General features: G+C 33.1%; 1 protein-coding gene across 5 annotated transcripts in view; it reads left to right on the plus strand.

The window, feature by feature from the left end:
• LOC111046808 (phosphofurin acidic cluster sorting protein 2) overlaps positions 1-25,613 on the plus strand; it is a 151,569-nt gene extending 125,956 nt beyond the window's left edge. For 2 of the 5 annotated variants that reach the window (XM_022332445.2, XM_039427174.1), the window contains 13 exons: positions 1,195-1,303; positions 1,961-2,134; positions 6,615-6,686; positions 10,138-10,271; positions 12,569-12,748; positions 13,583-13,791; positions 14,901-15,055; positions 16,058-16,262; positions 16,899-16,941; positions 17,991-18,163; positions 18,771-19,030; positions 20,027-20,143; positions 23,307-25,613. In XM_022332445.2, coding sequence (XP_022188137.2) covers positions 1,195-1,303; positions 1,961-2,134; positions 6,615-6,686; positions 10,138-10,271; positions 12,569-12,748; positions 13,583-13,791; positions 14,901-15,055; positions 16,058-16,262; positions 16,899-16,941; positions 17,991-18,163; positions 18,771-19,030; positions 20,027-20,143; positions 23,307-23,428 — 1,953 coding nt within the window. In that variant the 3' untranslated portion in view covers positions 23,429-25,613. Of the gene's footprint in view, positions 1-1,194; positions 1,304-1,960; positions 2,135-3,657; positions 3,667-6,614; positions 6,687-10,137; positions 10,272-12,568; positions 12,749-13,582; positions 13,792-14,900; positions 15,056-16,057; positions 16,263-16,898; positions 16,942-17,990; positions 18,164-18,770; positions 19,031-20,026; positions 20,144-23,306 lie in introns of all 5 variants that reach the window. The other 3 variants (XM_022332446.2, XM_039427175.1, XM_039427176.1) reach the window with 3 other exon arrangements.
• Positions 25,614-25,951: the final 338 nt, after the last annotated feature.

Consider the following 25,951-nt stretch of genomic DNA (forward strand, 5'->3'; position numbering starts at 1 on the left):
AAACACACACATTCACACACAAACATATTTTGAAATATAGGCATGGAAAAGTCTATCTATTTAAATATCACTAATAGATATTAATTGAAGCTTAAACCTTCATAAAGAAAGTAGAGAAACAGGAAGTCCACAATAATACTAGTTTGTTGGAGGTCATGGGTTTTTTCTCCATAGAAAATATGAAGAGAACGAAATCATTCTATTGAAGCACAGTAAATTAGTTAGTTTGATAAGAAATTATGTCAGCCCTCCACCCTGTAATTGTTTTCGAATTCTATAGGTGAGTGGAATCACCAACTCTTTGTTTTATGAATTTATTAATTATTTTCATTTATAATCTCATCTGGTAGAATATTGTAAAACTTTGAAATGTAGTGGATTTTGCCTTCTGAATTATGAAAAGCAAAAATAGGCTATATGATATGCGAATTACTCACAGGAAAAAATTGATAGAATTTTCTTATTGAATATAACCGGTAAATCTTGATTTTTTTTTATTTGTAAATTCCACGTCAAACCATTAGTTAGGCTACTGTTCTCATTATTTGGTCATCTATAGGTGCTTCCATGGTCTGGAATCATTCAACAATAAATTGGTGACGGAACACTATTGTGAGGTCCACGTTATAATGGCAGTGTTTCATTAGCAATGGTATTGCTATCCTTGTCTATCATTCAACAAAGCGAATAGCGCTATCTCTTTCTCGCTTTGCTCTATTCCCATATCGTCTTCCAGCAATGAAGAATTAATAATTAATTAACAAAATATTTAATCTTAATTATGAAAATTCATTATGAACTTATTGAGAAATATAATTTCTTGCTTAATAAAATATAATTGATCATTTTTAAACGAGAATAAACAGTTAATATTACATCAATAAACGTGTTTCAGCTACCGTCTATAGAAGCCATTGACAATACCGAAGATCGGCAACGTTGTTCTCCTATCTTCCTTCACTGCCAATATAATGTGAACCTCACTATAGTGAAAAACTGATGATATTAATCAATGGCAGTACATTCTGCAAAAAACATCAATACCTATTGCAGTAGTGATAAATAAAACATAAGTGTAAAAATCTCAAGAGAGTATAGTCTATACTTGTTTCGAGTGCTAAAATAACACATTAATTATCCTGTTATGAAATAAATTTTTATTTGATAAAATATTTTTTGTTTTTGTGTTTTCAGCAAAGAAATCTGAAACAGAAGTTCATTTCTCTGCTGAAAAGGTTTAGAGTGAGTGAGGACCTGCAAGGATTGGCTGCTGATAGGGAAACCATAGGAAGAAAACTATCTGGTTTGTATATATCATTATCGTTATTGCTTCTAGTAATTATAAAATAAAATAGGATTCAGATGGAAATAAATTGGAAGTTGCATTTGTTCAAATGCTAATTAATAAACGAAAATCCCAATTAAATGCTGTAAATGAAATTAATTTGAACAAATGCAACTCCCAATTTATTACCATCTGTAGACTTGCTGGCCGCTATGGCTTTGTATAAAATGAGCGCTGCTATCCAGAGACTGTCAGTTTGGTGTAAGGGTTATCATTCCTGACCGGCAATTACGAGGTACTGGGTTCGATTCCCGGGCTGACAAATAATTAAATAATTTTTGTATAGTAGCGCTCATCGAATTCCCATCTAGCTGTTTACCCTGTTGTCAATATTTGCAATAGCAGAAGTCTTCGGGGTGATTTACAGCATTTAATTGGGATTTTTGTTTATTAATAATTAATTAATTAAAATATGATTACCATTCACGGAATTACCCACGCACAAGCCTAGAGCTCATGTAGGCATCAACCTCAGCAAAAAAAAAAAAAATAGAAAGTATAGAAAGTAACACAGTGTCTGAACTATAACAAAGTTAATAAATTTTATCATTACGGTGAGGTTCTTTGACATTGTTTTTATTTTGCTCGTGATAACTATTGTTTGTGATGGTCTAGGTGGGGACATGGACCCAGCCGACATCGAAGATCTGTTCGAAGAGTTGGAAGATCTGAGTGATTCGGGTCCCGAACTCGACACAATGAGCATCTCGTCGACCCCGAAGCCGTCTCTGAGGCCATTCTTCGCCAGCAGTCGGTCGCTGCTGCATGCCGACACTCTTAATGTGCCTGGTAAGTTCCATCCATCCAATCCACTCTAAGCTTCATTCACTGTGTACGCTTCCGGCTTCAATAACTGCCAAGCTTTTTACACTGAAACTCGTCTTAGTTCATAGACGAATACCACCTTAGTTTCACAATAACACGATTAAAGCTTTCATGTACATAGAAGTGGTGAAAGTAATAGAGATTGAAGAATCAATAAATAAAAAAAAAATCCAAGTACCCTTTTTAAATTTTTATAATCATTAAGAGTAGCCCTAACTGAAAAGTTAAAATTGAAGAATCCTTCTAACTTCATAGCATAGAATAAACAATCTTAAGTTTTAATGTACAAGTTTTTTCGGCATCGTACGTAGAAGTGAAAATAATAGAGCCTGATTTTATTGGCGTTACTCTGAAAGATCATCATCTACATATACACTGATCAAAGTTTGACATTCAGTTCAAAATGGTAGCCAAATCGAAGAACTAAATGATCAGAGTTTGTGCAAACATTTGGAAAGTTTCTTCGTGATGTTGTCATCCCTCAATATATTCCAGTATTGTAGAGTATCAGTGTAGTTGTACTAAAAGCTCCAGTTTAGAATCGAATGTAATTCTTTGGTACTCTACCTTGAAAGATTGACATTACAATTGACCCTTCCTATCTTGATATTTTATTAGGTATAGTATTTTCAATCAATTCATTCCAATATGTCGCTTGGAATTATAGTAGCTTGATCTATGTGTCATTGTCATTGTGTAAAGCTTTTCATGACATAATACAGTATAGTGTTTCATCTTTAAATTTATTATCTATAATTTCTTGATATTTGATGTTATGAAGTCGTGTTGAAAAGAGTAAAAGTTGATTTTGATAGATGTTGTGGTATAAGTAACATGTTTTATTAGTTTAAATGTTTTGCTAGATAAAATACTTTTGTGGTGTAGTGATTTTAATTGTGATAAATTTTGTGTTAGAAACAAAGTTTATTAGTTCTAAAAACAAGATAAAAGTAATAAATAGTATATTCTCAAAATAAATCTGTAGTTTTCGATAGAATGTAGTAATTTTCATTCTATAACTATAATATGCCATAATTCAGTATATATATTACTTTTATTTCGTGGACCTGATAGGGAGTCAGTGTTGAAGCAGTATCTCTCTGCATGGTGATACTGAAAACTATCTCATTAATGTTGAGATTTTTGAGAATGAAACTAATATTTGAAACTTATTGCCTTACAATTCATTCTCTTATGTACGCTTACCGGCACTTGAAATATTCTGTTTTCCAAAACTTGTGATATTCTAACATATTCTGCTTTTGGCAACTATTCAAAATTATTCATATTATAGATCTATATATCTTCTAAATTAATGTATTTTTGTATTTTGATTTTCAATATTTTACTATCTCCTGATTTATATTACATGTGGCATTTCTATCATCTATCTGAATTCAATAACTCAATCTAGCATGACTAACCATAATTAATAATCTGCAAACCTAACCTTGTCTATTTCTTCCGTGATTTCTCTCAACTGCAAGTAGACTCTGGTGAGCTAATTGGAAAATCTCCATCCATTCAATGTGTTACGTAGTTGCTTCGATTTATCTGGATGTTGTTTTTTATTTATTCAATGTTTGATTATTACTTTGAAATTAAATACTAGTATGGTATGGTCTTTGTTGTTGAATTGTCTATGAGTCTGATAATATTGAATGTCTGATGAAGTCTGCTACTATATAAAGGAGAGTTTAGATCAATAAATTTTTATTTGATAATGACTGCTTTAATCTTGGTGTTTCGATTCCTTTTCATTGGTGTTTTCAGTTCGAGCTTCGATTTCTTTCATTTGGTGTTTCAAGTTTCTATTTTCGATGTGGTTGTGATAGTTACATTGTTCAAGGTGATATTGTGGTAGCTATTCATACCAAATAAAAATACTAGATATTAACCAACAACAGATTTTTCAAAAATCGAGACACCAGTTTTGGTATTACGTCATTATCAATCTCGGAAACCGGAGATTACCAGAGATTGTTAATGATCTACACTCCGGTTTACCAGAGATTGATAATGGTTTAATAGCCGGAACTGGTATCTCGATTTTTAATAAATCTGAAGTTGGACAATATCTGATATTTTCATTCACATCCATTTTTGTTTTCCTTCAGAATCATTAGTTTGATTTTTAGGGAAATCCATCATAAAATTAATCAATTAAGATCATCTTTCGTTGAAGTCTCTTCTAATCTTCTAAGATATCAAATCTTCAATTTTTTTCATCTAGATTACTGGTGTCATTTCTGATGTCCTATTGTGCATTGAAGCATGAGTTTGTGTGTGCTTTGCATACGTTTGTATGTTTCTATTTTCTGTTTCTTGTTGTGAATAAATAATTTTCTATTTGCTCTTAATATGTTTGCTTTTTGTTCTTTTGATCCCTACTTCTTTTCTTTTGAGCTATCAGAATTTTTTCTCGGTCTTTCCCTTAGCAATTAATTTTTTAGTCTTGCTCTAATAATTTATTCTTATAAATGAATTTCATTATTTTTCATTAATTTCTCTCAATCTATTGTTTTTTTAATGAAACATTTCAGGCCTTCAAATGGAAATTCATTTGGATTGAAGAAGGAAGTGAACTAACATATTTCTAGTAAACATGTTTCAAAACTTTAATATTGAACAAAACTTTAAACTTCAATACCATAAATTGAATTGCATTTTTAGGGCTTGAATATGTTGTGTATATCATCTTCACAACAACATAAATGAGTTTAAAAAAATAAAAATCGTACCACTCTTATAGCTTTGGATTGAATCTGAGAATTCGAAAATTATTGAATGATTCTTTAGGAAGCTAATAGTTATATTCTTTTATTGGATAAAAAATTATGGTAAACGAAATCTCCTGCTGTTTATAACTTTCAAATTGTAACAAGCATGAGTAAATTTTTCAGAGAACGTTTGAATCAGCATGAAAAATAATCTCATTCTACGTAAATATGTGGAATTGGAAATTAATTCATCGCCAGCAAAAAATAGTCCAATAATAATTAAATTTGGAAAGTATCACGGGTTTCGAACACCAATATCAAGCTACGAAGATGTTTGGAAATATTGTCAAATGGACTAATTTTCATTGAAGCCTTCTATTGTTAATCAGTAACCACCTCCTGTACAGTTGAATTGAAAACAACTTACTTTCGAAACTCAATAATTTATTCGCCAAATTCAAACAAAATCACCTGCTACAGATAATAATTTATCTTACCCAAAGCATCTAGAATACAAGGTATTCTAGATACCTTGATCTTACTTGTCAATCTATGTAAAGAGGTTGAGTCAATCATCACATCTTGTAAATATTGCAATCACTCTAGACAATACCTACTATTACCTAAGTAATGCCTAATTACCTAATTACCTAAGTAATAGTAGGTATTGCTCTAGATTAGTTTCAATAATAATTAGCCTTCTATTTATCAACTTCTAACACTGTAAAACTTGCACAATTACATAAATTCGCATTCGAAAAAGAGAGTTTTCTACATCGATATCACAAAGTATACTAATATAATACAGTATGAACAGAGATGTGGAATTTCTCCATATTAAGATGAAATGAAAATGAAAATGTCCCACTTAATTTATTCAGTTTGACTCAAATAAATTATGTGGAACTGACAATATCTTTTTCCATTTCACCTCAAGAAGCCTATACTAGTGTCAATAAATATATGTAAAAAATAACTCGGTCTACTCCTACCCATCCATATAATGCTTAAAAATATTGTTATTCAAACTTCTTATTATCTACGCTTGAATAGTTTTGCTAGTGTTCTTAGCGTATTCCCTCAATGTATTAAATATTGTTCGATACTCGAATTGTTTATCATTAATACTACAGTATAACAACATACTACAGAGGTGCTAGATTATACCATAGAGAAAAGATAGCATAAGAAGATATCCCATGGTATAGGTCGTTTATGTTCCAAATTTTAATCCGATTTTCGTTAACTCAAGCCGATTACTGTCGACTGCTGTCTTTTATTACTATAAATTATATATTCAGGCGGTGGGACCTTCCCACAAAGGACTCCCCACCATCAAAAGCCATACGAATTTACTTTTTACTTATTATTAATATTTTGGCCAGGTGAGAGTGTAAGAACGGCACAGTATTAGAGAATACCAACGTCACATAGCTTCACGAAAAGAACTCCTAGGACTATTGGCCGGAGTTAACATTGAGAATTGAATTATAAACGCTCTATACAGTACTATGGGATATCTTCTTGTGCTCTTTTCTCTATGATTATACAGACTAGGTAGATTAGTTTAGGTTAGGTTTTTCGTTGTGTTTCCTCCAATATTGTCTATTAGTAATACCGTGTAACAATATACAGAGTTGCTAGACTAGGTTAGGTTATGTTTTGTGTTGTGTTGCCTGCTGTGCTATTGCTATGTAGTGGCTTGCTTGTGTGTGCATCTGCAGGAAGGAAATCGCAGATTGGATCTCTACACTGGCAGGCGCTGGCTACTCCGCCCTCTCTCTCTCTCAACACAGGTCAGTGCTATGCTACCTTAAAAATACATAGAATTCGTATAGTGTCTCCCCTCGTGTTCCCCTCGTTATCTTCAACTATTCCAGCCTTCACAATACTTGTCTCCAAAAACAATTTTCTCGTCTGGGAGCAATCATTTCAGTCTTAATAAGCATTTTTTCTAATGTTGTTAGTGGTCTGTGCTGTAGAAGCAGCAGAGAATGGGGAAAACGGAAAGTTCTTAGTTAATTCTTTTGATTCCTCCTCTGATCTTCTTTTGAATCTGAGAAACTTTTAGATAGATGGAACTCAATGATGAGTTGAGAACTGTATAATTAGGCTCAACTCACACTTACGCGACTCTAGTCGAGAGTATGTGTTTCCAAATGGTGACACTCAGATCAGTCGATTCTAGTCTTCGCGACTGTCACCATTTCAAAACACATGCTCTCGACTAGAGTCGAGTCTCTTGACCTGAGTCGCGTAAGTGTGAGTTGAGCCTTAGAGCTGAATAATTATTTTCGTATAGAAGTATTTTCAAAACAAACCTGTCAATCATCCAACAAATCACATTTACTAAAAATATAAAATTGATGGATATTCTCTGGAAGAATATTTTGAGGATAAATGCCTATTTTTTATCAAGGCATTAATAATGATTGATGCTATTATGAGAGTATTATAAATTTACGAAATACGAGAGTATTATAAATTTTTACGATTATAAATTACGATTAATATAAATATAATGAACACAAATAATGTTTACTAATGGAATCCTGCAACAGTGAATGTTTTGATCAGAAGCATGTTGCATTGTAACAGATTTCTACTGAACAGGATTCTGTTTTAAAAATTTAAAAATTACTGTCCCAACTCGAGTTTACAGACATTTTTGAATTTCCTATTAATTCTGATTGTACCCATTTTTTTCAAACTTCTCTTACCTCAAACTTTAGCCTAAAAGAATGTTCTATCAACCATCTTCAAGTCTTATTCCCTCACAACCCCAACACCCCTTTTAAATTAATTTGACTATTAATTTCGTTTATTCTACTAGGATATTATTCGTATTATCTCTCGTTTTATTTGTCTCTTCTATCAAGGTAAGTCTGTCTTCTTCTCTACTCCAGCATGTTCAGTGCTTTCCTGCACCTTTTTTCATCTTATGTTTTGTACTGTGTCAGAAAGCTTTCAGTTTGTTATTTTTCAATGAACCTTTACTATTATCTCTAATTCGAATCGATGTTTGTACAGTATTTCAATATGCTTTTTCAATGTTTCCCAATAAATTGATATAGTTAGTGTACAGTTGGTATAATATGATAGTATATAGTGTCTATACTGTATGTATCGTAATTTAATTTTAGTTTTTGTTTTTATTTAGAGAATTGAAAGATTAATCGGAATCTCTGGTTTCAGAAGTTCAATCTAAATCGGAATCTCTGCTATCAGTAATTGAAGCTTTTCAAGTTTAATGTGTTGATGTTATTGATAATGGAATAAATAAGAACTAACTAGACAGATACATTTTTATTGGAAGAAATTTGATGTTTGTACCTAATATTCTCAAGCTGAAGATGTCGTTCAATAGCAAATAATGTTTGGGTATACACTATTGTACGCCAATATTATGAGTGTGTTTATTCTTTTCCATATCAGACCAAAAAAACATTATTGAGGGAATTTTGTGGTGAAAATCTGAATTTTCCAGATTTCTCATGTGGATCATAATAGAATAAGGTTCTAGATGCTTTGGTAAACCATCTAAGTGACGATGTAAAATAAAATCAGACTTACCAGAGGTGATAAAACAGTATGAGCTATTATTTTGAAACAATCCAGAAAATAATTAGTTTTTGGATGGACGTGAATTTAGTCTGACAAGTGAGGATTTAGTGTTGATGTTGATGTCCTATTCATCACCATCTTTGTGTCAAACTTGTTGGTTCTTTGCATCTGATTTGTATTAGAATGAAATATTCAATAAGTCCGTCTCTAATCTTACACATTTCTTACTGTTTTTATAATTTTGAGATTCATTTTAAGAAATCACTTTTATGAATTTAAATTTAGATTTATCATGATAAAATAGAATGATTAAATTATAGACTAATGCTTCCACTTGGTAATCCCGAGAAGTATAAAAATATTGTATTATACATTTATCTGTATAGATTATAGTGCTTCATGAAATTAAATTACATAGAATTACTAGTATCTTTTCTTTTGTTTTCTCTGAGACTCAAAATAAATGTCTGAAAGATATAGTCCAGGCAATGAATGCTCAAAATTGAATGAAAATTTTACCCCCTACATTGAAGCTGCTTTAACAATTAAAGGAAAACATGGAATAGTGAAATAATACATCATTGCAAAGAGAATTCAATGCTCTACAAACCTACGATAAGCATCAGTTTTTATGATGCATTGTTGGAGAGTTATAAGCCCTGAAAGAGCAAAACATTGGATAAAAACCTGTTATTTCAACAATTACACACCTTCAAGAGCAAATATTTCGCGACCTGTTGAAATATCACAAAATTCCAATGAACTTGAAGTGTAGAGAATCTATCAAGCTTCATTTTTGAATTGTTAGTTATGTCCGTTGAACGCATTGTTCTCAAGATATGAGCGTGGAAGCAAAACGCTGAAAATGCAAAGTTTAAACCACCCTCATCCCCTTAGCACATAAGTTAGGAATGGGGACTTTTGATATGTTCTCCTTCTAACTAATCTCAACAAAGCTGCAAAGACAAAAATTTTGTTTAAAACATTCCTTCTAAATTACTTAGTCAATTTATTGGTCTATTGTTGCAAAAATTGGAGATTTCACACTCAACACTAAAGCTGCTGCAAAAGGTGTAGGTAAATTCGTAAAAATGTGAAATTATACGTCAGATTGAAGAGAATTTAATGCTCTAGAAGCTCATAATAAGCATGGATTCTCCCATCGAATTTTAAAAAGTTATAAGAGCAAAAATAGAAAAACATTGATGGCAAACGTGTTTTTTCAAAAATGTCACACCTTCAAGAGCGGATATCTCGAAAACTAGAGGAGATATGAAAAAAGTTATATAAAAATTATGTGAGCTTTAATTTGTTATATAACAATCAAGTCCTTAAGATGCATAGTTTTCGAGTTTTTTGCGAGAAACCAAAAATGGTACCTTTAAACCACCCCACCCCTATGCACAGGCGGTAGGGGTGGGGACTTTTGATATGTTTACCTCCTTACTACCCTAAACAGAACTGCGGGGTCAAAAATTGTCTTCCCAACTTTTCCCTCTGTAACCTTTCCTTGACTGGACTAATAACAAAATAAAGGATACTAGCTATTTTATGTAATTAATGTAGATTAATATCTTCAATGATTAAACCTCGTGTTTCTTCACATTTCTATGTAAGATACCGCGAAACTCTATCACAAAATTCGTGAACTGTAGAAATAAATGTGTTTTGGTTGACTTGCAGCTGAGAGAGGCTTGGAAAGGTTGAGTGACGAGAGCTCCAAGAAGGCCGACTCTGACTCGCATCCAGAGAACTGGACTGACAGTGATCCCCCTCCCCCTCCTGCCTCACCGCCCAAGAACTCTGACGACAAAAAGGTGAGGATTCAACTTCAAACATTTTGACAGCATCATACTGTTCATCTCACGAGAAACAGTTCATTGTCATGACTTTTTTCTTTTTTTTCCTTCTCATTTTTCTATTTATATCTTGTTTTTGAAGTAATCTATATTAATTTTTACTGTGCTCATCTATTACACTTTTGGTTTTACATTAATACTTACCGTATAGTTTATTCATGTACAGTGCTATTTTACTTTCCTTGCCCTATTACCATAGGTAAGGAAAGTATTGCTAAAGGTAAAATAAAGGTACCCAAATTTCTATACGTTTCAAGGTCCCCTGAGTCCAAAAAGTGGTTTTTAGGTATTGGTCTGTATGTGTGTGTGTGTGTGTGTGTATGAGTGTATGTGCGTCTGTCTACACGATATCTCATCTCCCAATTAACGGAATGACTTGAAATTTGGAACTCAAGGTCCTTACACTATAAGGATCCGACACGAAGATTTTCGATCAAATGCAATTCAAGATGGCGGCTAAAATGGCAAAAATGTTGTCAAAGACAGGGTTTTTCGCGATTTTCTCGAAAACGGCTCCAACGATTTTGATCAAATTCATACCTAGAAACGTCATTGATAAGCTCTATCAACTGTCACAAGTCTCATATCTGTAAAAATTTCAGGAGCACTGCACCATCTATGCAATTATCAGGCTTCAGATACAATTTAAACGAAAAAAATCGAGTGGAAAAGATTGAGCATAAAATTCTCTACACTTAATGTTCAGTAACATTTTCACCTAAAATTGAAAATAAGCTCGAAATTCGAGAAAATAAGATTAGTCAATTGCAAACTGTTGGCAACTGTTGATTCTATTAAATCATTCACTATGAAGAGATAGCAGATCTCGTGTATATCTAGCGTTATTGTCCTGTCACCAGCTGGCTCAGATCTTAGAAAAGTAGACTTCAGATGCGCGGGAACTCAAGCGTCAGTTGATGAATTTTCATAACGGCAAGGAAAGTTGTGTGAGTGCATCACATCAGATTTTTGTTTTGTGCCACTATGGGTCTTGTTAGACTCAGTGGAAATTGTCATATTGTATAAATAAATAAAATTGTCTAGTACGTAGATTATAATTGATAATAATGAAATAATTCCATAGTAGCCTTCTATTCTAAACTTTTTCACGTAACACAGTTTTGGCTTTCATGCCATTTTCAAGGAAATACGTAGATTATAATTTATATCTATTTAAAGCGATTGATAAAAATTAATGTAGATTATTATGGAATTTCGAGTAAGCCCACATTATATGACCCATTTAAAATAAGAATTATAAACAGTCGTACATTATTCGTGGTTCGATATTTTTATGTTCAATCCGTCATCTCCTCGTGTCAACTGTTTTGTCATCAGCGTGTTCAAGTGGCATGATTGTATCTGCTTTTGGAAGGAGTTACTTGAAACTAATGTGAACGATCTTATTCTATAGAATTTTGGTTGATCATAATTTGTTTTACAATTGTCTTGTGTAATTAATATTATTGTTGCACTTGGACTTTCAATTTTCCAAAATACTAATCAATAACACTAAATAATAATTCATTTAGATTTGAGATGATGTAGTTACAGACCAAAAGGCAACATTTAATTCTTCTCATATCACTTAGCAAAGTGAGGATTAAGTTTACTATTTGGTATGTTCAATCTGTGTTTGGAACAAAGCTTTATTCTTGATAAAACGCGACCAAGACATGAGAGAACAATTTGCTATTAATTTTTGTAGTACATGACTGTGATTCATACAAATGGCAGTTGTTATACTGAAAATTACTTTCCATCATAAAACTTAGGTTACATTACATAAATCTCACAGACATTTGGACCACTTGACTCATTATACCATAGCACTCTATATATTACCATAGAGAGAAGATAAAATGAGAAAATATTCCATGGTATAGGGCGTTTGTGTTCCAAATTTCACTGTTGACTCAAGCCGATAGTCCCAGTATTTATTTTCCGAGAAGCTAAGTGACGCTGGTAGTCTCTCATACTGTGCCATCCTTACTCTCACCCAGCCAAATCAGTAATAATAGACAGTATCCGACAGGAATCGGCTTGATTTAATAAAATTGGCTTGAAATTTGGAACATAAACGACCTATACCACGGGATATCTTCTTATGCTATCTTTTCTGTATGATATTACCCTATTGAGTTGAAAATAAATCAGTTGATATTACAAATACATGATTTTGAATGGATTTTGTTGAAATGATACTTTAATAATTGAGTTGGTTTGAAGGAATTGTGCATGATTTTGGTTGGTAGGAAGCTTGTGAGCGAGACCGCAAGAGCCGACTGTTCAACCGGGACCGGAACTCGTCGACGGGAGGCAAGTCCAAGAAGCAGCATCATGACAAGCAGTCGGGAGACAAGCAGCAGCAGCAGCAGGCGCATGCGCAAACACCCTCCAACCTGCATGTGCATGGAGACCCCGCTGCTAGTGAGGTGTGTCTGCAGTCATACGACACATACAAATCTTTCAAGTTTAAACAATGTATGAGGCTGCTCTGCAGCGAAGCATTCACCCACACAATATTACAGACCAGCAGTCAATACTCAAACTGGCTCTTTGCATAATCTATACTGCATAATTTATTTTCATTTTTTTATTTCATTCCATCCACTGACCTACAAAATTTATACCACAAGAAAATGTGTGCTATCCTCTTGAAACTCCAACTTGAGGTTTGTAATATTTATTGAACTCCTCCACTAAATATGCACCAATTGACAGCAGCTTCCTTCTCAATTGAAATCTGAATCTCCTCCGTGATAATTCTTTCAAGTGAGATGGCAACAGTTTGTACATTCGGATACCTGAGCTCCGTACACCTCTGTAATAACCATTGTTCATGTATTATCCTTTTGTATTACTCATGATTTTGGTTTGATTAGAATATCAAGGAAAATCAAGTAATATAATTATTGCAGCAAACATTTTATTGCAAAAAATCAAGCCAAAACACCCAAAGATCCAAGCAATATGACATAGATATTACAATATTTGACATAATAAAGGTGCGTACTGATTTGAACACCACGAATATGCGCATTTCACTTTTGATCAGCTGATGCTATGCTTATTGTATCTGTATCCTTATGTTTCTGTACAAATAGAGAATGAGCTGATGAAAAGTGAAATGCGCGTGTTCGTGGCGCGTAAGTCTGTACGCAGCTCAACATTTTAGGCTGGCCTAAGGCTTTTGTGTGAAACCTCAATTGAGCATTGTGAATGAATATTGTTGTTGTTGTTGTGAATGATTAATGTTGTTGTTATAGCCTCGGAAGGTGCTGCTAGAGCAGCTGGCTCGAGTACTGCCGGCCGAGGACTTTGTGCCGGACCAGCTGTGTCTGGTGAACACCGGCGACCCCCTTGGCGCACTGCTCGCCTCCCGCCTCCAGGACCGCCAGCTCAAGGTCATCTGCACGGCCAGCACAGCTGATGTGCGCGCCACCATCGCATCGCTCGTCAACAAAATACAAAAGTTGTAAGTCACAATACTATTAAACGTTCTGTTCGTACCCTTCTACATTTCGTAAATGGGCACAGAACGTAAATTTCACGTTCGTACTGTGATACATTAGGATATTTCGTTATTGAATACAATTGAAGAATGCAATGATACCATACATGCAATAGCCTGTTTTTCTTTTGAATGTCGTATTTATTATTTAATTCATCCAATAAATAAATGAAATGTGTCATCAATCAAGTGACTGTTGAAAAATATTTTTATGAATCTCAACTTTGTGACTATTAATAAAACGTCAACTTAGCTCTTTTATATTGGACCTAATGATATAACTTACTCGACTTATATATAGTAAAATAGTCGTTGTAGATAGTAGAATAGAAACTCGTTTAGAATGAAGTAGAACTTGTGTTGGTGATTCCGCTGTAAAAATTAATCTTATTTTTCCGATGTCAAAAATTAAAAGAATCAAACCCTAAATTTTCAATTTGTTGGGGCGGTTTGGGAAAGAGTAGGCTACTTAAAATTATAGCTCCGCTCAGGATTAATGCTTGATTATGACGATACCCGTTCGTAGGTACCTCGTGAATATAAACAATTATATTTAAAGAAGAATAAAAATGATTTTTATTCCTTTAGTGCATACAAACAATGCTATCGGAAACGTCAAATTAAAATTAAACATTTTAAATACTTTCTAATAGAATAAAAAGTTTTTTTCCTCCAGGGTACAAACAATGCTATTGGAAACCTCTATTTAAAGGCATTTGAATGGGTCAAAATGAATTAAAAATAAAACAAATTGCTTAAAATAAATTAATTCCATTCATTATTCTTATCACTTTTGATTGCTAAAAAAGGTTTGAGAGAGAAAAAATAAGGTTAACCTAGAGATCAATCAATATTTTCAATCGCATTGTATTATGAAAAATGCCGGCGTAGTTTCTTGAGAACATCATAAATAAATGATTTCTTATTCCTCAATTAAGGCACTCTTGAATCAATCTATCTGATTGAGGCATATCAAAGCCTCTACAAGTTTCCGTAAGTTTGATATTAATTCGAATCCTTCATCTAATTTATTTCGTTCTATGTTATAATTTTCATGTTTTTGTGTGTTGCAGTTGTAATAGCAATCCTAAGCCTCCGGCACAAATCAAGCTGCTGGTCGCTGGCTCCGACAGCTTCGTGAACTGTGTGCTGCGGTATTACGTCGAACAGTTGTCATCAAAGCCACCCGATTGGCAGACCTACATTCGTTTTCTAGTCGTACCTTTAGGTGAGTACTATCAAAACAATAACAACATGTAAGAGGGCCATTTTTTCAACCTCCGATTGGTCATAAAAGACGAATGTATATAAATAATAATTGTTTCGCTGAAAGCTACTTACACTTATTATTCTTCAACATAATTGCCGTGAATGTTGAGGCGTTTGTAATGCCAGTGAACCAGCCTACCAAAAACCTCCTCATAAAATGCTGCCGCCAAATGAGTTTAAGTGGACTTTGACGTTGTTTTGGAGTTCCTCGCTAGTTTCCAAGCTTTGTCCTTAAAGTCATGTCTTGAGTTTGAAGAAAAGGTATAAGAATCTCATATAGTGACTAAGTTAGGTTTGTATGGTGGGTGATCGAAACTATTCCATTTAGTAGTAAACATGAGAAAGGGGGTGTGCTTGCAATTTATATTGTAGTTCTGATTTTCAAATATATTGTTTGTACACATAAGAAAAGTCCAGAACCAAATTTTCAATGCAAAATTTCCTAGTGCTACTACATACAGAGTGGCCCAAAATCCTGGTATTTTCGGTTCATTTTCCAATTTTCAGCTATTTTTGTCAAATCCTGTAATCGGACAGAAAAACGCTCTCGCCCTTTTTTCAGATCATGAAATTCCCAAAAGAATGAGATCAGTTGGAACTCTCTATCTCCAATGAGTGCTGAGTTTTTTTCGAAAATTAATAACATTTTAAGAAAAAATAAATCTTGATGAATTTTAGTTTTTGATCACAATATCTTCCGATTTTTACTATTCAAATGTATAATTCAAATTCTTTCTGGGCGTAATTTTGTGCTTTAGAATCTGAGACCAGGTAGAGAGCTCTATCTCATATTATTGTTCTCCAGGTACACCTGACAACAATGCTCCTTTATTTTGAAAAACACCCAATTTTCAGCTTCAACCATTATCACCAACTTCATTGTCCTCACATTGAGATTTCGCACAATGATATGTGTAAGCTGTAAGCGAATGTCACGCGCAATGAATGCATTTGCTTGCAGGTAATAACACGCTGTGCCGCTACTTGGGCAGCTTGGACGGAGTGTACAACGCGACGTTTGCGTCGGAGAGCTGGCGGGAGATTGTGGAGAGGGGGGACAGTGGGGAGGCCGTCAACCGGATACAGCGCTACGTGACGCAGGCAACCAGTTCGGCCACTGTGCATCTACCCATTGCCGAGGCCATGCTCGCCTACCGCGAGAAGAGGTACCCATTACACAGTCATATTATGCCTATCACATCTTAGATGATATTAAACCAACTATTATCAGAGATTTAATTTCTTATTAGACCCGTCTGACAATCAAATAACTGATGATCAAAAACGATCAAACATCCCAATGAAATGATGATTCATCCATCAGAGAAATTTATCATAAATAAACAAGTTAGATAAAAGCAAGAAAATAGTAACTTTTGAGAAATAATATAATTCAAACTGATGTCCGGTTGCAGAGTCGTTACATAACTATGTGACATATATATGTAAACATAACTGACTGCCCATTACTTAACTGACCGTTTTTAGCTATTGGAGACAAAAATAAGCTCTTTTGACGACTCTGCAACGAAATCATGTGTCTAATTGGGCGTTTTTTGTTTTATGGGAGCTATAGTTTACTTTGATATCATCTGTGCAACGAAAAGTGGAGTTATGTCTTCATAAATAAGTTAAATGCCTGATTTTAACTTCGTGTGACGATTCTGCAACCGGGCATGAGTCTTTCTGATTGAATTGTTGAAGCTTTCAAATGCTCATTTTCAACCTTTATTATATTTTATTCTGAGATTACAATTATTGTTTACAGTAGTGAATGAATGTTTTGCTTTATCTGTTTCCAGCTCCGATGATGAATCCTCTCAAATATTCATCCCATTCATGAACGTGAGTAATATTGTTTTTTCTCGATAAATATAGACATCACTAAAAATGTTGGTGACACCAAGGGTCTCACATGAATGTTGAGAAAATATTACATTATGACTAGAAAAATGAAGACCCTTTTCTGTTATAAGTGTGTACTTCCAATAAACGTTTTTGTCATAGTCATTCAATTTCAGCTGTTTTCCATGCATGAAATCAATCCGGTAAACAGCTGTTTACAGAGCAAATAAACATTTGATACTCATTACAGCATACTCTACTGTAATGAAACCATATGTTTTCTCTACAGTCGAGTATGTTTCCTAGTTCTGAAATAGGAACAGCAAAACTGCTAAAAAAAACTCCTTCAGCGCTCCAGGTGGAAGTTTCGTCAACTTCCACAAAATTCCTGATTCGGAATTTCTAAACTAGGTTATGTTTATAGAATGCATGTAGTAACGTCAGCACAAGCAGTTAATGTTTTATATTTCTCAATTATTCATCTTCAGATTATTATGACAAAAAATAGTGTTCGTTACTTGGACGTGAATGTCTTTTGCAGTGCTCTAATGAAATTCTAGTCTCGGCTAACGCCTCGACTAGAAACATCATTCTCGCCTGCAAAAGGCCCCTTCCCGTCCTTGTTACGTAAGATACTATTACATGATTTGGTTTTCATAATAAACTATGTGACTAACAATAACATTATGACAATGAACTAGGTCCATTATTCACCGTGTCATACTCTCTACTTGTACAATTTATGATTAAGAGATTCTTTGAACCAGGAAAACAAAATAATGTGCTACTCAATTTAACAAGCAACATATATGATATTCTATTGGCCCATTTATTTAATGTATAAATGTATATAATGAATCAATAACTCTATTGACATATCCACATACCAAATTCATAGTTGGTCAATGAATGATAGAAAATTAAATGAAAAAATGTAGGTAAATAGTAAAATTATGATCCATCCATCACCAAACCAAGTCTATGAATTAAAATTTGTTTAATTATTCAATTGTTCGTTTTCAAGCGGATGTGTTGTTTTATTGTTGTAGGATGTTAGGTTAGGTTCTCCGGAAGGGTCAGCTTCAGCGTCGGTGGACTTTGAGGAGGGAGCAGTACCGATGATCTCCGGCTCTCCCCCCTCCAGCATGCAGACTCCAGGCGAGAAGAAAGTCACTCCGCCAAGTTCACCCAACATGAGCACCATGATGATAGGGCAAAGCATGTAAGTCACACAACATTCGAAAAACGTCAATATTGTTGCTTATCTTGGCTGTTTGGGGATTTTTTCATGTTTATAAATTCAACAAATTTGCTCAAAAATAAACATTGATGAGAGCTGTTTTTGCGAGTATAAGATTATAAATGAATTCTTTTGGCAGTACTAAAATACAGTAAAGTATAAATGTTATTAGCAAGAGATGGATTGGGCGTTTTTTTAGAAATAAAGAAAATTAAAAAAAGAAAATTAATTTGATTGTTATTACTGTGCATAAATTATCTTTGGAATTATTCATATAAACATTTTGGAAAAAAACAGATTTACTCACTCTCATCAATTTGTCTCCCCAATTTTTAGGAAAAAATAATATAAATTAGACATTTTCTTATCAAATATTTTGTTACTTAATCAGTTGTGTAAATCATTGGTTGTGACAATTTCAAGATTTTCATCCAATCTAGTTGAATTTTATAAAATGTGCAGAATATAACAACCTTTTGTAGACTTTGTTTAAATGATTCGTTGTGACAATTTCAAGTACTTTCATCCAATCTAGTTGAAGAATTTCATAGAATGCACACAATTACATAGACCGGTACACTTTTTGTAGGACTTTGCGGGAGTTGTGCGAGCCGCTGGAGCTGCAGCTGGACTATTGGCTGGTGCCGGGCAGCGAGGGTGGCGGGGGTACAGGGGGCGCGGGAGGTGGCGGGGGCGGCAGCACAGGTGGCGGAGGGGGCAAGGGAGGCACCAAGTCCACACTGAAGTCCACGTTCCGGTCGCTGCAGGTCGCGCGACTCTCGCTCTCCGGCGAACAGCCCTCGCCCCACTTCACCATCAGCTATTCCACCAAAGAGAAGAAGCAGAAGAGTCAGTATTCTATAAACACTAGCTTATATGTATACTTATTTATTCGTATCGATAAACTGTATTTATAAAGAGTTGAAGGAATTTTGTAGCTATTCTATCAAAGGAAAATTTTTTTTTGTCACAAAAACCATTCGTCATTTTGATTTATTACACCAAAGAGAAGAAGCAGAAGAGTGAGTAATGCATTCGCAAAAAAATCTAGCTTATAATATAAATAAAAATATAATCTGTGACCTTTTTTTTTAAAAAAAAAGACAACTAACTTATAATATATTTATTCATGTATACTGTATTTATAGAGGGTTGAAGGAATTCTTGAAGCTATTCTATCAAAGGGATGATAATATATCATTCTTGTCATAAAACCATTAATCATTTTGAATTATTCATTGATGTTTAAGAAATTTCTAAATGGTTAAAGAAATTATTCATTAGCTTTTGGACAAAACATATGCAGAAGAGTGAGTAGACAGGAAGCTTTATCTATCATTTTGGGGTATTTACTTCTGAAAAATTAAAGAAATTCACCATCAAAGTCAAGAAGCAGAAGAGTGGAGATTCATGAAACATTATTTTCTATATCAGGGGTATTCCCTGTTTCATAAAAATCATCCATTATTTCCATATACTGTATTAATAATATTTAGCATCTCTAAAAGGTTGAAAAACATCATTAGCTACTCCAGCTAAGAATGAAAACTGTGGGTGATCAGAAAATCATTCTTGTGCTTATTTTGGTGTATTTACTGTAAGTGCCGCATTTCTATAAGTTGAAGAAATGCTTTATCAACTATTCAATCATAAATAAAAGACAAAAGCGTGAACACTCGGATAATTTCAATTTTTGCATATTGAATTTTTCCAGTTTCGGCCGTATTAATTTTAGATTGTTGATTAAATGTATTATTTAATAAAAATAATTTGATATTTCAAATTCATCATGCATTTATTTTATATTAATACAGTATTTTCAATTTGATTTTTCTTATTTTTTAGTAATGAGGCTTGGCAAGAAGAAAGAGAAGGAAAAGGACAACGAACCAAAGAACCAGGTTGTGGAGGGCGTGTCAAGACTCATCTGCTCTCCCAAAACACAAAACATTCCTCTCAAATGTGAGTACTATCAGGTTAACATTTATGTATTTATCTAAACGAAATAATAAATTATCAAGTACCCTTTATTTTAATGCGACACTACTAGTTTCAACTCTTCAAGAGCCGTTGATACTTGATAATTTTTAAGATATTTTAATGTTCAGTAGCCCGAAAAAGAAGAGTGAATAATGTACCCATTTGTACATAATTATACATAAATCGTATGAATGATTGAGAAAAGAACAATAGGTTCAGCCCAAAACCTTTACCCAATTTCAATAGAAATTTTTAATAGAATTCACAGTGCTTTTCACTGTGCAGAGTTTATCTATCTACTTTCTATTCTATGTTCTATTATAAAGTGAAGAAGACAGATTTGAGTGGAGCATCATCACACATTTGTCATTTGTGTGCTGTTGCTGGCCTGGCTAGCTGTTACAGAACACTGTTCACCTATCAGTCGAAAATGTCCGGTGAATTACGTTAGTAGCCCAAGAAATTTGAGGTTGTAGGTTGAACTCTTTCCCACTGTCGTTTTTTGTTTAGAGTGGGTTTCGAACTCCCTCACTCTATACGGAATTTTGCCCGGCGCCAATCAATTACTATGAATTGATAAAATACACTGTACTATAATTTCACTCACTGTGTGGATACTTATATTTCACTCACTGAACTAATAATAGTATAGAAGAAAAAGATAAAAAGAGATAGATCAGGGTCGTGTGTAAGGGAATGTATGAAGTGAAAGGCAAAACAAAGATTAATTATAAATTTATTAATAAACTTTAAATTGAAGTGAATTTATAAAATTGATTATAAGTATAGTAATGATTCAAAATATACAAGATGATTGAGTTTTTGAAAGTACTTCAGTTCAAGTTTAATTTTATACAGTAAAATTTAACAAACAGTTCCTATTTTATCAGGTTACTTGAAGAGTATGTTATAAAATCAAAATATTGAACACCTCTAGTTAGAATACGATTACACTCAAAAATGAAAGATTAGATAAATCTTAAAGAATGATTGTGATTAGGGGAGCCTTGCTTCAATAAACTATTGTTTGTGCTTAGAAGAAAATTTCAACTATAAGCTTCAAAAAATTGAGACTGTGTCTATAGATATGTATTTAAAAAGAAGTAATAATTAATTTTGCTCTTTACTATGATGTTATAAAATTCAATAGACTCATTTGGGCTTTTTAGGGTGGGGTGTTGTGGATTTGAAATAAGAAAAATTGAAAATTCTAAATACAAACTTTACCTGGTTCAGTCAATTCCCTATAGGATAATTGAAGTCTGAAACCAAAAAAATCACTCCTACACTGAACACTGTCCAAAATCCAAGAGACTAAGAGAGACTAAACGCAACTAACTTGCAAGACATGGTCTGCCTGCATATATACTAGCACCACGATTTTCCACCCCTCATCACCCTTCGCCCTCTAGCTCCGCCTACACTCAAACTCTTCAGCCTAAATTTAAATTTACTATAATGTTTATTATGTTATATCATTTTAAACTATGGCTCCCCTTCATTATTAAAACAAATGATATCATACATTTTACCAATATTTAAACTTCAAAGTTTGGATACTGACAATTGAATACATACTCATCGAATTTGATTAATACAGTAATCAATCTTATAAATCTAATATGGAAAATACTTCAATAATAAATACATGAAATGAAGAATAAAATACAATGTCCTACAGTGCATCATTACAATTGAGTTGAAGAAATCAAATTAATAAGATACTTATTAATTAAGCAGGTTTCTTATACTCATTGTATAACTATAATAATTGTCAACATGTTTCAATCAAACATACTTAATTCTATTTACAAATTTGTCCTTAGCCTAAAAATTCGGATTCAACTAACTTAATAATTATTATATTATAATTCATTGTACAACATATATTTTTTGAATACTTTATACATAGCCTAACCTACTTCATGACCTAATTTATATAGACATCTACTCATATCATGTTTATTCAAATAATTGATCATTAAATAATTGCTTCAATAATAATATAATTACTTCATATGCTAACCACGTGGTAAACTACATAATAATATCTATATTTCACTTCTCTCCTAACTATATATCTATATTGCTATAAGCAATCTACATTTACCTGCCATCAACTTATACAATAGCTCTATACAAAGGTCAACACAAAACACAGTGGGTCCACATGTGGTTTCTATTGTAAGCATGTCTGTGAATAACGTTTAGAATACTGTTAGCAAGTTTCTATGAAAGAATTGATCTTGTTTCAAACTATTTTGAAAAGAATACCACTGTCATCTGGCTAGGTAGGCTATTCAAATGTATTCTCAATAGTTTCGAGAAACGGTTCTTTTTATTATTCTAGCTCTTCGAGTGTCCATATTCTAACAATACAATATGTTCAGAGCACGTGTTACAACAAATAACAGATATCTACAATTCTTCAATTTTAGGAGAGCACATGGTCGCCATTTGTGGCTCAAGGATCGGTCCCATCTAGTTTCAAATTCCAGCCACTTTGTACTTCAGGCTTAAAATTTGCATGGTATCATTGAACCATTGACCATAAGGGCATATCATAACATTGCGTGAATGTGTTGTAATTGCATTGTGACATACAGTAACTTTTTCTTCCATATCGACGTATTAGGCACAAGATTTCTTCTCAAACTATTATTCTATAAACTATAAATTCAATATAATTTTCTTAGTCTGTATTTGTGAGCTCACTTACAAATTTTGCTTGTCTTTTTTCTCTTTTTTCCTCAATTCCTCTCGATGGAAAAATAGATAAAAAACAAGCAAAATTTTTATTATTCTCAAGCAAAATTCTCTTCCTCTTCATGGAAAAAAGAGAGAAAAAAATAGCAAAATTTGTAAGCGAGTCCACTTCTAACAAATATAGGCTAAGGGAATGACATTGCATTGAATAGTTGAGCAGAATCTTGAGCCACATACGTCGTCTTCCCTTTTTCACTCCTCTTCACCCTCCGTTCCTCACTTGGGAATTGCAAATGGAATTTCCCATTCAACATGGGAAACCATAGTTGGCTAGGTATTTTCTCTCCTTTCTTTCATTTCATCATACCCCACCACAAAGCCTGCTTTTTGTATTTTGGTTGTATTTTTATGTTATGTTTGTGTTGTGGTCGTATTGCAGTGTGCATCGATGGAACAGAGTGGACCGGTGTGAAGTTCTTCCAGCTGTCGGCGCATTGGCAGACGCACGTGCGCTGCTTCCCAGTGTCGCTGTTCACTGTGCCTGACAGCACGCAGCTCTAATCACTGCTCAATTGCGTTGCGCTGCGCGCCTCCATTACTCTTGTCACTCGTCTATAATAAAGCTTATAACCATCGTTCTTGCAATATTCATTCATCAATGTTGGATTATCTCCACTAAAACATCACCTGCTCTACAAGAGCTGATGAACACATATTAAACTTTGTCAATTTAATTGTATGTAAATTTTACATCTATTTGTATCGGTTAGTTGATTTTTTAGAAGAGTTTTTGTGTAGTTAGTGTATTGAATATTATCAAGTATTTATATCCAATGTATAATTAATAATACTAAAGTATTATAATTGTAATTGTCGCAATATTTTTGTGAGTAAGCTATTATGGCCTGTTTGTAGGCAGCTCTAATAAATTGATATGGAACGATTGCTAGGTACCCAGGGTTACCGTGGTAGTATTTGAATGTGCATTGCCCTACTAGTTATAGGTACTGAGTGAAGAATTTTGAATATTTCTCTGGTCATTTTAAATTTCTTTGACATGATTTTCTTATTTTAAAATAACATTTGAACTTTCAATTATCCAAGATTCAAAGATTGAATCCATTACACACATTTTTTCTGTGTGGTACTGTGGTTAGATGATCTCTCATGGAAATCCATGTCAAGGGTCAATTCATCAACATCTACATGATTTAATATAGTTTTTCATCAAGTATAATATATAAAAGCATACAGGTGTATGCTTTTTCTATGATAGTAGTTGGCTTTTGAGAAACTCTGTTTCGCATTTTCTTGATTATGGTCCATATTTTTTGTATTTGTGATCGTTTGTATGTGATAATTTAAGATGAACCGGAACTATAGTGATAGAATTATTTTATGAAGTAATTTTCAGTTGTAGGTTACTGTATCGCAATATTTAGTTACAAAGATGTGAACTAATCACAGAATATTATCTATTTTTACTTATTTCTCTCATAGTGCTAACTTTTATTGACTGCACAGCATACAGGAAACTTTTTGAAAATCCATTTACTCCACTTAATATCTCGTTCAGATGTATTCTGCTATTACATCAGAAAATGATCTTTCAATAACTTAGTAAATAAAATGATATTGTTTTATTCTCCATTGGATATTATTGTATAACCGGACTTGAGCAGCAGAGAAGTTGTTATAGAGAGCCAAAATTTCAGTGTCATAGCTCATGTCAAATTGAAAGTTTTCGTAGAAGTGGAAGTTCACCCAGAAGTCAATGTGAAGCCACCCACATTCAAGATTTAATTGACAAATTATTCACCTATTTTCCTAAATGACATTTTCTTCAATTATTGGAATTATACTACTCTACTTTGACAAGCCAAGTCCGTGAAATGTATCACGAATTACTACTTATTACTACTATTTCGTACAAATTACAAACAAGCACAAACTACTAAATACACTTTTAGTAATAAGTTGAATACTGAAAATTTCAATATTAATCTAAAATCCAAAATTAATTCTTGAAAAAGGTGATCGGTATTCTATTCGAATCATATCATACTTAATTTTATCTTACTAGATGAATTTCTTCAATGCTCAATAATGGTATTCTGGAATTTGCTTTTTGTAGAATATTTTTTAAAATTTCTACATTTTCTAGCTTTTCAACTGAACAATGCTGTAGACAAATTATTATAGGGCTTATGTTAGTGCTAGTTAAAATTGCAATATTTTTTCAAATCGAATTGAAGTAGTGGGCCATTATTATTCTTCTTCGATAAAATCAATTATTATAATTAACATTAGAGATGTTTAAATTTGAAAAGTTTCAACATCGAATCATACCTAATTTATTATAAAATGTTTGAAAATGCCTGCGGAATGAAATACGTTCTGTTTTACTATGATATTCGATTTTAATTAAAATTTAATTAAGTAGATATTGTAGTGTAAGTGTAATCGAAGCATATAAATTATGTGAATCATATTCTGTGATGTAAAAATATGAACAAGTTAATCTGAATGTTTGAATTTTAATATTTATAAAAGTATTTATTGTTCTAAAGTGGAATGTTAGTTTTTGTTTATTAGTCGTATTCTAATTTTATATATCTTTATAAGTACCAGTAGGTATAATATTAAGTTTGATTGATGAATAATTTATACGCCAAAGAATTCAGACATAATGAGAAAGCTGCTGATTTTGTATTAAATATTTGTATGGATTGACTGCTTAAGTATATATTGCTTTTTATTAATACAAGTTTCCTCATCCCCACTACATCTGTCAGTTAGATAGATCTGTCTTGGAGTAGTGAATAGGTTGGCTTCAAGACATTGATTAAATATAAAAAAGTTGCCTCTATTTCTTAAGTGAATCAGAATGAACACAACTATTTAGTTATGGCTCTTCACATCACCATTACGTTTAGTTTTATTTTTCTCGAAAAAGGATTTACGGCTTGGGTGAACTTATTTATACTTTTCCCTGTTGAGGGTTGAGTATTGGGTTTAGGACGGTAGGGGATGTGCGCGTTGATTGTCAGAACCTCTGCGATATTATTATAGGGGATGGACTTT

This window comes from Nilaparvata lugens, chromosome 4 (genome assembly GCF_014356525.2).
Source record: "Nilaparvata lugens isolate BPH chromosome 4, ASM1435652v1, whole genome shotgun sequence".
NCBI classification, from domain to species: domain Eukaryota; kingdom Metazoa; phylum Arthropoda; class Insecta; order Hemiptera; family Delphacidae; genus Nilaparvata; species Nilaparvata lugens.